The 14,013-nt window shown below is 38.3% G+C and overlaps 1 protein-coding gene across 2 annotated transcripts in view; it reads right to left on the minus strand.

Moving 5' to 3' along the window:
• The window catches only part of THSD7B (thrombospondin type 1 domain containing 7B), an 882,043-nt gene that overhangs the window by 448,708 nt on the left and 419,322 nt on the right, over positions 1 to 14,013 (minus strand). For both annotated transcript variants that reach the window (XM_058301029.1, XM_071216471.1), the window contains one exon: positions 9,425 to 9,622. In XM_058301029.1, coding sequence (XP_058157012.1) covers positions 9,425 to 9,622 — 198 coding nt within the window. The remainder of the gene's footprint in view (positions 1 to 9,424; positions 9,623 to 14,013) is intronic.

Consider the following 14,013-nt stretch of genomic DNA (forward strand, 5'->3'; position numbering starts at 1 on the left):
GCATGAAATGGTGGTTCCTTCTAGTCCACATACATAGTTTGTTCTATTCAGGAGACTGTTTTACTGCCATCACATGGTATTTTCTCAAACACATCCAGTTGGTACAGTATAGGTAAGCCTCTGATTGCATTTCCTAATCCAGCCATATTGGCCATCTAATCAGGAAATATTGCTTCATCATATTGGAAATATGTTTCATTCCATGCTCTTTATTTTTCCTATATCTACACAGAAGTAAAAGTGGGGAGACTCTGTGTCAGAAGTTACGAGCATAAGGCTAAATGAAACTGCCAAATATCACCTTAAAATGCATTTCAGAAAGTGAAGACAACATTATATCCCTGCAACTGATGCTATAACTAATTGCTGTTATTAACACTGTAGTGGGATACAAAATGGGATAGGGAAACTTAAAGTAGGCCCAAGGGGAAAGGAGAAAGTAAGTGGCAAGTTCACACCAACTCTTGATAACACACTGGGTTGACCATTTAACCATATGAAAATTATTTTGAAGTATCAGTGCAATCTCTGATTTATTTTCCTTCTTGAATAATATGAAATAGGAACAGAAAGTAGGTTGCCTAGTGAGTTCAGAAGAGGTAGAAGAAGGAGAAAGCCTTCCTCTGAGGGGCATAGGCACACATGGGAAGCAATTTTTCTAAATATTAAAGGCTAAAGAAAAAAAGACTACAATTAGTCTAATTGTGAAATACTGGAAGGGTAGAGATGTGAATACAGTCGTTTATTTAAATACCTCAGTGAAAAAGGAAAAAAGACCAAAGCTATCTTATAACATCTAGGTAGGTAACAGGGTAGAAAAAGAAGTAATTCAAAATACAACGCCAGTTATGAACAGATAACATACAGTAAATGTATTAAAACTGCATTGCAGTGTCTCTCTCTTTAGCATTAAAATTAATTCACCTTGATTCACCGTTTACATCTACTTCCCACCTTCCTGTCAAACATGGATGGGGAAACTCTGATTAGAATGAGTCTCTATTTCTCTCTTTTGGATTCCCTCATTGTCAAACATTATTAAAGTTTCACCTTTAATTTCACTGCAAGACATCTAAATGAAAGGAAATGAGGAACTTGGCTACAGGAACTCAAAAATTTAATCTCTTTTGCAGTCTGATTCCTGTAGCGTGAATAGCAGCCTGATCTTATTGGCACTTTCAACAGCAATGTCAGGTTCATTTCAAAATTTAATGCAACGTATTTGTCATCACCACACTTCCTTCAGTCTGGACATTGAAACCAAACTGCTACCAGTTGGTGGTCTGAAAAGATAGCTTGCTGAAAATGAAAATTTGTTCTTCTCAACTTAAATAACTCAACTCACATATTACGTGTCTTCTGTTTCTGCAAGAGTGCACAATTGCTTTCCTCTATTGTATGTTTTAGCAATTCATCTCAGTAACAATAAAGAAATAAAATAATATTTACTCACTGCTTCTGGGAAGACAGTAATATATTTCATGGATTTCAAGAGTAACTTCCCCAGCAGGAAAGAAAAAACAACCGATAAGAATTGAGACTACTGTTTATTTTGACTAAGTATAAGACATGCCTTTCACTGTTGTAGCTACTTTCATTATTCACTAGCATTAGGAGGTTGCCCATAACTGCCCTCCACACCTTTGCTTAGAATAAGATTTCTCCAAATATGGGTCCTGGACTAGCAGCATCAGCATCACCTTGGAACTTGTTAGAAATGCAAATTCTTGGGCCCCACCTCAGACCCAGCGAATCAGAAACTTTACAGCAAAGCCCAGCAATCTATTTTTTAAAGATTTATGTATTTATTTATCCCCACTGCCACCTCCCTACCCCCCCCCCCCCACTCCTCCACGACATCCGTTATCTGCTCTCTGTGTCCATTCACTGTGTGTCTGCTTATATTCCAATTAGGTGGCTCTACTAGCCAATCCTGGGAACTTCTGGAGTGGGAGAGAGGCGATCATTCTCTTGAGCCACCTCAGCTCCCTGATCTGCTGCATCTCTTATCATTTGTCCTTTGTGTCTCTTTTTGTTGCATCATCTTTTCTGTGCAAGCTCTCCACATGGGCCAGCACTCCTGCACAGGGCAGTACTCTGCGCAGGCCAGCACTCCACGTGGGCCAGCTTGCCACATGGTCCAGCTAGTCTTCAATAGAAGGCCCTGGGCATCCTATATGGTAGGCAGGAGCCCCTTTGCTTGAGCCACATCTGCTGGACCTCCTATATGGTAGGTGGGACCCATTTGCTTGAGCCACATCTGCTTTCCCCAGCAATCTTTTTATAAGCCCTCCAGGTGATTCCTATGTACACTAAAGTCTTAGAACCACTCATCTAGAACAAAGTGAAAAGAACAACATGTTCCCAAATACTTCTAACACAAATTTCGTATGCAAACACCACCTAGACAGTCAAAGGAATTCTTGTTTTTATTCAGAAGTATCCCACTGCACTCCAGATTTCACTACAAAATGAAAATATGAACAACCTAGTTCTCCCCAGAGAGTCATAAAATGCCTCAATTGTTGGAAAACAAGTCTAGGAGAACGGTGTAAATTACTGGCCTAACCAGGAAAGAAATAGGTTTCAATGGTGTTATTTTACATTTTCAAAGAGAAGACAGAAAACATATATATAAGCACTTTGGCTATTACCAAACGATTGGAAAATAGCTTGGTTGTTTGAAATGCTGAATGAGCTCTCATGAGAGACTATATAAGACTATATAATTCCTTTCCTGGAAAATGATTCCTTGATGATTATCAATATGGTATGATTAACCTGGATTCTCTATCTCCTAAAGCAGAGGATCATCTAAATACCTTTTCAAGTATCCTTGTCTTAGTTTAAGTTGTCCCAGAAACAAACTCTATAACAAAGATTCTTGGGCAAGTCTTTATTTGGGAAGAATGACAGAGAACCAGAGGAAGGGTGAAGATGGGTAACAGAAACAGGCAGGGAGCTGACAAAGATTGAGTAATCAAGTTAGTTACCATCATGAGCAAGTACAGCTTTGTCTCACTTGGGAACTCTAGGAAACTACAGAACAGACACTTCAGGATTATTCTAACTAAGCGACAAGGGAGCTGGGTATTTACCAACCAACTCTCACTCCTCAGTTGAAAGTTGCTCCTTAGGATTGTTACTTCTCTGGAACTTCTGACTGAATATGAAGACCAAGCAGGCTTCAGAGGTCAGAGAAATTCTTTGGGCAAAAAAAAAATGCAGGTAGTACCAGCTGGAATTTAGGTGGATATACCCAAAAACAATAACCTGGCCAAGGGGATGGGGGACCCAACAGTCTTGGCTACAATCCTCTAAGTCTCCCTAAAAAGCCATTTTTCTCTGAATTTGCTTTGCTAACATAACATGCATGCCCATATTTTCCTCACTTCCTTTGATCCCTTGGAATGCCTGGCCATATAGCTCTTACATTCCCAATCCTTACACTAAGGTAAGTGAGTTTTTTCCTACTCAAAATACAAACAAGTAAAAAAAAAATTGAAAACATAAGAAAAAATAGTTAATTTCTTTTAAAAGTCAAAAGACATACCCAAATTTCTATTACCACTTCCAAAATACACACCTTAATAAAATGTATACTCATTTCAGCCAAGGTGCCATTGCTCAAAACTTTCAGAAAATTTTTAATTGAAATTTATTTTGTAGACTCTGTATCTTCAGTGGTGGCTTTAATTTGGTCCCTTTAATAGACTGATTCTCTGTAGGGATTTACTTGTGTGGAAAAAAAATATCTACTGAATAATCTACTCCACGTTCTTCCTGAAATCCAAGACAATAAATATTGTGCTGAAATAGCAGACAGAAAATCTTGTAAGAAAAAGGAAAAACACATGCATAAGATAAGACGGCAGTCATTGATGCACGTGACATACAGCCTGAACAAGGGGTTTAGAAAAATAATGACTTAACACAAAAGGAGTTCTATTTAAAACCATGGTGAATCACACAATTTTTAGATAAATAATTTCTTCTCTGAATGGACTTGGACTTTATTCTCACAGGTGAGCCAAAAAACCATTTTGAGATTACAAAACAAAAAACAAGAAACACAAAACTTCCACCTTCAATAAAAATTGTTAAATCATTATCTTAAAAATAACTAACTTAGGTAAAAGATTGTTTTAGCCCATTTTCCACAAGAGTCATCCTAAAAAAAGCATGTCTAGTATGAGAGCTCACAAACACATGCCTTTTTAGCTAAGATTAAAGATCAGCATCCTTGGATTGTTCAAGGCTAATGATGCAGGCAAGAACTGATAGAAATATGCCTCTGAAATGAAAAGCACAGTCACCTTAATGACAAGAAATCATTCTTCATGCTTTCTGTGCAAAGATATACACTTAAGGAAAATATTTGCATGCTAGAGGCCTAGTGCAACTGTGAAAAAGAAGAAATAATTTTGCAAAGGGGGCACTGCAGCCACACTGGAGAACTCCAAATCTCCTGCACCTATCAGCATGTGAACTTTGTTCTTCCTGATGTACTATACTTTTCATCAGGGTTGGTATTTGCTTTCTTCAAGGGCAAAACGTACCTGGCATTATCTCTAAATAAAGATAGATGCAGAAACAGAGAGACTTATTTCTACAAGCAACCAATTTGGCAAATTGTGGAGCAAAGCAGGTGGTGAAGGTTTAGGGTCTGACCCAGTGGGCAATCTTGTGTGTAGCCAAAGACCTTATAGAGTTTTCTGCCCTCTTTGGACTATGGAGACATAAAAGGTGGTAAATAATGATCACCTGCCTACCACTGAAATTAATGTCCTCTGCCCTGGCATTATAGAGCTTTCCTAGCTGTACTGCAATGATGACACATAATAGTATTATCTGTCACTTATTGCCAGAGAAACCTACAAGGAACTGGTTACATTTTTAATAGCCCAAGTGGCTGTTTACTGCTTTTCACTAGCAGTTGCTCACATGTCTTGGGGTGGGGAGCAGAGAAGGAAATGGCTATCTTAAACAGGGTAAAAAAACTGGGTTGGGGAGCGTGTTTACTTTGGAAATATTCTATTTAACAATTGAGTCATAGAATGAATAAACTTAATGTTCTAAGGGAGAAAAATGTAGGGATTGCATTTTGCATCACACACTATTTACATTTCAAAGGTGGCCCCATCTGAACATTTGAAATGTAGGGATGGTGCTTGTCAAGGAGAGGAGAAAAACCTAAGCATACACTATACTCAGTAGACCTGTATTGACCCAACAATAAGGTGTTGTGCAGAGGAGAGAAATCAAAGCTTACCCATCAGTCAAAGAATTAGAAAGCAGATGACAGAACATTCTCATTTATATACTCATTCATATAATCTATCATGCAATTTTTTCCCTGAAAATACCACTTTTTTTTTTTAATTGCACTCAGAGGATTGAATGAGAAACAGAAACTTCAGCCAGACTGACTGTATAGTAGCATTAATTCATCAAAGCAGAGATAGCTGTAGAAATTCATGGATGGCTACTTGGATCTTAGATATTCCAAAATAGAGCACATTCTTAAATCTGCAAAGTTTAGGCATACCAAATTGATATTTCCAGAATTCTTAGTACTTCTTTTAAATATTTTTACCCAATTTTATTTAATTAATTGGACATTCTGAAGTGGTTTTTATCTTATGATCTGATGGTGAGATGTCAGTTTGGCTCCCTCTGGCTCCAATGTAAAGTATATTGTATATTTTTTTGTTTCCAAGAGAGGGATCTGAACAAAGTTCAGGGGAAGAGATGCATAACTTTCTGTGGCAAGAGTAACACATAAGACATGGTCAAAAGTCCTACAAAATCCAGATCATGGCTATATGGAAATCTCTTGACTCCACAATCTGAATAGGACAAAAACAGTTTGCAAGGGTGCTGAATGTTCCTTTCTGTTTATGGGATGATAGAGTAAGGCAACATGGAGAAGCAAAAAAATGGGGCACAAAGCATACCATCTTGCAAATTACAACAATCTAATTCGCTCTAATGTAGTTTTTGAAATAAAAATTCAATGACATAGACTACTCCTAAATTTTAGCTCTGAATAAATTCTCAAATACAGGGTTATGCAATAATAAACTCAGAGTGAAAAAAAGAAAATTATCAAATGTTACAAGAAAAAGATTACAGGAAACTTAGTGAGTTATTATATATGCCTCAAACCTTTTTTTCCTCCAGGCATTTAAAACAAGCATCCAAAGTCCCATCAATTCCTGTAGTTGTGGAAAGACCATGATAATCTGTGGAGAGTCAAACAGGAGCACTTTTCTGCCAAATTTCTATCATCAATCATCCAGAATCACACAGAAGCTAAATTGTGGAAAGTGCAGCCAGAACACATTTTCAGTTTCTTACTGAACAAAAGACTTTTCAACTATCTTGAGGCTGGCATGTTCATATAAGCATGACTGAGGGTATTGCCCTACAAACAAAGAAGGAGCCATTCAGGTATTTAAAAACCAAAAGCCTTCATAGAGCTGATATGAACAAGTATTTATTCCTGTCTTTCCCTGTAGAAGTTGAGAATGTAGGTCAAAAACTGAAAATTAGTCCTTTCACAGAAATAAGAAATACAACTTTAGAATTGCTGTAAATGGTAAAATTGATACCTCCACAATTACTGTAGAAGGCAAAGAACATATTGTGAAAGCAATCGCTGGTCCTATGGACATAATATATCATGACAAACCTCCAGTACCTGTTATGAGATGACAAAGCAAGAGAGTCATTTGTCACTGGGTCCCAAACAAATGATCTTTCAGTTTCCCCAGTTGGAGGTTAGATATAAGAAATAGTTATATTTATCCTATTCTTCATTTTTATTTACATTTTATAAGAGTGCTCTTTGCATAATTCCTCCAGGACCAAGCAAATAATAAATGCAAATCATAAGTAAAATAAGCTTGTAGTTTATTTTGAATGGCTATGTGCCAGGTACTTCACTAATCACTTTTATAAAACTAATTTAATTCTCACATCTTGAAAGTGAAAGGTAGGTTTTATGACCCTACTTTACCACTGAAGGAAAGCAAGTCTACACACACTAAATAATTTGCCTGAGAACATCTAGCTGGTGAGTGGCAGAACTGACATCTCAACCTGTCTGACAATAAAGCTCAGGTTTTAAACCTCTGTACCACTTCCCTTAAATTCAAACTAAAGCAACATAAAAATAATCTTATCTGCCTCTATTAATAAACTATAGGTGTTGCCACAATTCAAAAATTATTTGGTATTATCAGAAGTAAGCACTATTAGTTTTAACTATTTAGGAAAAAAGGACTGCAGTAAATATAAACTGATGTTATCCTGTATTTAATTAAAGAAGCATCTGTTTCTAGAAGCAATTACATCACTTGATAAATTGTATATTTGCCTTATTATGGTGGGAGGTTAGTAGGAGGAAGGTAGGAAGGGAAAGAAGGAGGGAGGAAAGCAAGAATATTCTTTGCTATATGCTTACCCTGTGTGCTAGAGAAGTCATGGACACACTAGTAGCCATCTTTCAGCCCTCACCTATCCCCCATGCAACTATCCAGTATGTGTCAACTTTGCTTGTTTGCATACAGGTGTTCTGTATGTTTTCATTTCACAGCCCAGGGAAGGTGTTAGATCTCAACCATGAAAAAAAAAGGTGCCTCGAAATGGAATCTTGAATCTAAAACTTGAATCTAAAACCAGGAACAAGCAGTTACAGCTGCTTGTCAGGTTAAACTCTGTACAAAGGTTACTTGATGAATGCTTTTTGCTAAGTGACAGAGCCCCCTTCCCCTGGGGTGTATAAAAACCCAACACTTGAACAGCACAAAATCCCTCATCTTCAACACGAAGTGAGGCATGCAGAACTGTCATCAACCAACTCTGACAAGAGCAATTGGCTGCTCTAGGGGATTGGCCATGACAGAATCTCTTCTCCTGATCCTTTGGACACTCTGTCCTGTGTAAGTAATAAAGTGGTCATTGCTGAATGTCTCTGTTGTGCCTGAGCCTTTCCTTGATGTACTACAGCATCTCCACACTGTGTGCATGCTCACATCCATTCCAAATCCACTATGTAATTTCCTTCCATTCTATGGATTATTTTGCTCCACAAGTCAAAACATTTCACTCAAAACACCAAGAGAATTTTAAATGGCACTATATTATGGTAGAGCTGACTAGCAGATACACTCTATAGTCTTCCCAGAGATGGAGTTGTTTTTTTTTATAACTCTAGGATAAAGGCTTTAAATGCCACTTTTCTCATTTCCATGTGACTTACATATTTTCTAAATCACCCTTCATTTCAGACAACCATTGCACTAGAAGCTCAATGATCAAGGAAAGACACCATTGTTAACAGTTTTGTAAAACATGACAACTTATATTTAAAAATGCTTTTTTAGAAATGTAAGTATTATTTCTAAAACTGATTCTAGTCTAATTTTATAAAAATGAAAAGACACCCTTTTTATAACTTAGAAGAAGGTACAGCTCTGGAAACTGTACAAAGTAGTATTTGTTAATAATATATATATATAAAGCATGTTATATATTGACCCAAAAAAGGTTAATAAACTTGTTTTGCATTGATAAATTGAAGACCAATTATATTAGTCAGCTAAAGGGATGCTGATGCAAAATACCAAAATTGTTTGGTTTTTATAAAGGGTATTTATTTGGAGTAGGAGCTTACAGTTACCAGGCCATAAAGCAGAAGTCACTTCCCTCACCAAAGTCTATTTCCATGTGTTGTAGCAAGATGGCTGCTGACATCTGTAGGGTTCAGGCTTCCTGGGTTTGTCTGAGCTCAGCTACTCTGTTTTCTCCACAATGTCAGCTATAGACTATGAGGCTCTCTAGACTTTGCCTCTCTCCACAAGGTCAGCTGTAGACTATCAGATGAATGGCTCTATCTCTCTCCCTGGGTTTTCTTCCATGTTTAAGGAACCCTCTCTATTCCTCTGTTCTTCTCCTGGCTCAGGTCCTCTCTTCTGGGGTTTGCTTCTCTTTCCTCTGTGTGCTGACCTCCTAGGGCTCTAGCCTAAGACTCCAACATCAGAAACTCCCAACTCTGTCCTTTGCCAAGTCTCCCTAATGACATAGCCCAATCAAAGCCCTAATCATAACTCAGTCATGCCCAGGTACAGACTAGATTACAAACATAATCCAATATCTATTTTTGAAATTCATAACCATATAAAACTGCTACACTAACAAATGTTTTCTGATGGGATAAATTAAAATCTTCAGAGAAATCTCTAGGACCACTATATTACATTTATGCATAATAAAAAAAGTATTCTTTTCTTATGGAGAATGTAGCCCCAAATTAAGTAAAAACAGGTTACTTTGCAGCAATGTCAAGTAACTTGAAAGTAAATGGTCAAAGACAGGACAATCTGATGCAAATTAACACCACTTTGGCATCACATCATACCTCGCTCATTCTTGCAGGCTGCTTTCAGGATACGATGTCCCAGGCCACACTTTCCATGATCAGGGATACAGATCCCTTCAGTTGCCAGCCACCGAAAACACTTTGGATCCTCACAAGGGACAGATTCCAGCAAATGAGGGCAATGCCCAGCAGGCCCTGTGGCTTCCACAAGGACATGACGCTGCCTTATTCTAAATCCTAAAAAAGAGAGAAAACAAAAGCTACTTAGGATTTCACCCTCATCCAGGAAAGGAATAGAAGCCTCAGTTGGGTAAGAGGTAAAGCCATTCTTTCAACACCCATAGTTGTAAAGTTTGTGTTATTTTGATGTATTTTATTTTGTGGCGGATGGGAGGATAAGAAGAGAAAGAAAAGAAGAATATGGGACTGAACTAGAGCAGGAAATCTATATTCCAAAAGTTTATAATCTAGGAGTTGGAGAGAGTGGACACAAACAAATAGAACAATGGATTCAATAAAGCAGTAAAGGGAAGCGGATGTGGCTCAAGCAATTGGGCTCCCGTCTACCATATAGGAGGTTCAGGGTTTGATACCCAGGGCCTCCTGGTGAAGGCAAGCTGCCTGTGTGGCAAGTTGGCCCAGGTAGAGTGCTGGCCCACATGAAGTGCTGCCCCATGCAGGAGTGCTGGCCCACACGGAGAGCTGACGCAGCAAGATCACGCAACAAAAAGAGACACAGAGGAAAGACAATAGGAGATGCAGCAGACCAGGGGGTGCAAGAGAATGATCACCTCTCTCCCACTCTGGAAGGTCCTAGGATCAGTTCCCAGAGCTGCCTGATAAGAATAGAAACAGACACAAAAGAACACACAGCGAATGGACACAGAAAGCAGACAATAGAGGAAGGGGGGAGAAATAAATAAATCTTTAAAAGAAATAATAAAGCAGTAAAAAAAAATAAATGAATAAATGAAGATTCTCACAGAATTGCATATAGTTAGACAAACAATGATTTGATTTTGCTGGTGCCTGACCATTCACAGCTTCCGATGCTGAGACTTCCCTATGTTACGTCAATGAAATTTCTACATCAGCCGGCCTGTGAAGACTACTCCTCTTTGGACAGCACTCTCTACCTGGGCTATAAGTGGATCCCTATATCATTATTCAGTTAAAAGAAAAATTTACTATGGGCCTTGAGCCCAAGGTCTCACCAATTTGGAGACCATAATAAGAAATGAATGGGTCTTACAAACTACAGGCCCACAGAGTCACAGTCTCATGCCAATGGGAGCCAAGCAGGTAAAAAAAGAAGGAAATGGGGCAATCATAAGAGCATAGGGTATGGCAGGGTTTATGGTGAAAAGGATGGTTTGTGCTTGCTCCAAAAAGGTTGGCTGTTATTTGGCTTTCGTAAGTGCTGCCAGGAGAGAATGAAGACTCTTTTGCCAAATCTGATTTTGTATAAGCTTGAAATTCAAGGTTTTTTAAAAAATATGAAATCTATTTTTAACTTATGTAAACTAATTGAAATTTTGGAAAGAAAAAAATGAGCTATCTTAAAAAACTGGTTATTTCTACCTTCATAGCTCTCATAGTTTATCTTCCATTATTTAATACTCCAAAGCCAACCAATTGATTAAATTTCTTCAATTCTTTTTTTAAAGAAAACTAATATTTTTGCATAGACAACACTTTAAGGAATTAGTATTCTTTTACTTTTTGTGGTAGATAAAGAAAATAAGAGACTCTAATAGGAAGAGAGAGAGCACAATAACGGTCAACTCCCAGAATGAGAGTTAGGTACTCACCACCCTTCCCACAAGGGGACAGGAGAAGGGCAAATTGGGAAGCATGGGCAGTGGCAATGAGAGATATACCTCTTTCACGGTTTTGACAGGGCCATGCCTGTTTTCCCTCCAACGGTAATGAAATGAAAAGGTGAAGAAAGGCTGGCTTCTCTTACAACCTCAGCCAAAGAGGCTAGAATACAGTGGACATGTGGTCTTAAGCCACAAGAGGGAGCTGGGCTTCCTTAGAACAGTACAGGGCTGGGCAAGTATTGTACACAGAACAGGCCTACGTGTTTTATTCAGGTATACTTGGTCTAGGGAAATCCAGCCCCTCCCTTTAAAAGAGACTGTTACTTTAAGGTCTCTTTCAATCAGAGACCACATTCTCATGGCATGGAAAACACTAAGGTCAGGGATGATAAAAAGAAAAAACAATGATGGTTTCTGCCCTGCTTCATATCTCCACATCTACATCATTAACTAATCAAAGTAAAATGTATGCAAAAAGGCCTTGTTCCCACACTGGGCCCCTGCAGAAGAGAAGCCAAAAATATCTAGGGATCTAAACTACACTTGATGCATATTAAGTCACAATGTGCTCTCACTGCCTGGGAGTGTGAATGGCCTTGGTTACCTATTAAATATAATACCCTCCATAACATATAATGCCCATATATCACTTCTTTGCTTTAGTTTTTATCTACACCCAAGACATGGCATGCATCCCCATGATTTACATTGTTTGGGAACCTGCTCAAAGTTGAGCACAGAATCTTAGCAGTCTTTAGGGCAGGATGTTGGGGTGTCCTGTTACATGAGGCTTAACGCCAGTGAGGGGGCAGATACAGTTTTCCTCTATAGATCAAGTTGACTCCATTTCACATTAAGTTTTGAGATTATGTCTCCTCAGTCAATAAAATTCTTTCAGTCTCTCATTTGTGGTGCCCTTGTCCTGGGCCTTAATAGGATCAAGTCAAAGCACATTTTTCAGCACTAAAACAAAAACCTTGGATTCTCTTGTTAGCGCTTAACTCTAATCACATGTGGACATTCAGGCCTACACTAGACATCAGGCTTCCTCAAGGTGCTTCTCTCCTGAAAGATGTAGAACAGCCAAGTCCACAATGGCTGAAGCCAGCCAACCACTCCCCTTTATTTGCTGAAATCCACATTAATCAGATAGTATCACTAAATAAACATTCTACTGTGTTCAGATCACAGTACTATACTGTGGGGAGCCACAGGAGGAAAAGAAAATAAAAGTCTGTTCTCTGAAGAACATATAATCTAACTAGAGTAAAAGGCACATGCACTAATTAAACATCTAACATCTTAAGAGTGACAGGTATTTTACTTATATTACCAAATAATAAATCTCCAAACAATTTCATAAATTATTATTCCCATTTTATAATCATGGAGACGAAGGCTAGAAGATATTGTATTACTTCTCCAAAGGCATATTACTAGGTGGCTGTGCATAGCATTCAGCTGAGATCTTTCTGAACCATTGCCTCCTCACCAGAAAGGAGGTAAATTCAGCTCTTGGACACCTTGTGTTCCAGTACCTCTTCATAAAGTGTTCCTGGAAGGGACCATGGATCTTTCTGCAAACTAAAGTTTGAATTTTGTGGCAAGAAAGAGTTATGATAGCTTACCGATCAGATTCAATTCACCTATAGTGAAACTCTAATATTTGCAAGGCTGTGTTTTTTTCTATGAACCAAAGAAATTTTGACATAGTGTGTATTCTCCTGGAGATAATTAGAGAAAAGTCAATGGTGGCCGGAGAGAGAATAATGGAGGGAAGAAATGTGGATGGAAGAAGAGAGGCCAATGTTTTTTAATTGAGGCTATGAAGACTCAGGAGTGTAAACCCAAGCCTGAGGACTGTATTTCTGGCCATTTTAGTTGCCAGGAGAGAGCTATCCACAGGCAACACCATATCTCTAAACCAACTCCATTGGAATAGGCTTGAAGACATATCCAGCAGGTTAAAGAAAGATGGCAGAAGTTTATCCCATCTAAAACTTTCCATTTACTCTGCATCTCTGTTATCCCTGGAGATTGGGATAACTCTGAATCAAAGAACTTGGAAAGCACTGAATCTTTGCTTCTATCTTTTTCAAAATCAGCCACCATTCCCACAGGGGTAGCTTTTAATTCTATCATTATTAGCTTACATGCTGTTGTGAAGACAGATCACATGAGGTAGTGTTGATAGAGTAATTGTAGCATGAGAACCCTCAGTCCTTAGAAAGAGAAATAGGCATAGCCCCCACAGCCCCCACCCTAATACACACAGAAACATGAGGGAAATATGACATATACACAATCTGTGCCAAAACAAAATGGTTTTATACACTTCTCATTAAAAGTGGATCCTACCTAGCACACAAGGATGGAAAATAGAAGTCGTCCCATTATTATTGCATGAGACCTAAAACATGTCAGCGTTTTCCTACTGTAGAATATTATCTAAATTGATTTATTCCAGAAAATAACAGATAGTCAGGGCTTCTCAGTTTAAAAATGTCTTTTCCTATGGGAATTTTTAGGACTGTAGGTGCTGGTTATGGGGAAAACTACTGTCTCAAGGAGGGCAGGTGCTGAAAGTACTACCATAGAAGCAGCCATCTACTGTGACGCCATATTGGGAAAGATCCATCAAATGCCTCTTTACGGCAACTTCTGTGGGCAGGGTTGCCTTTCTGAAACATGTCTGAATGGGACAAAAATGTCTTATCAATGTATGTCTATGTATCAGAAAGATTTTTTTCAATACATCATACCTATCTACATGTAGACTTTGTCCATCCTAATTTTTCAGGTTCT

This window comes from Dasypus novemcinctus, chromosome 7 (assembly GCF_030445035.2).
Source record: "Dasypus novemcinctus isolate mDasNov1 chromosome 7, mDasNov1.1.hap2, whole genome shotgun sequence".
Lineage (NCBI taxonomy): Eukaryota > Metazoa > Chordata > Mammalia > Cingulata > Dasypodidae > Dasypus > Dasypus novemcinctus.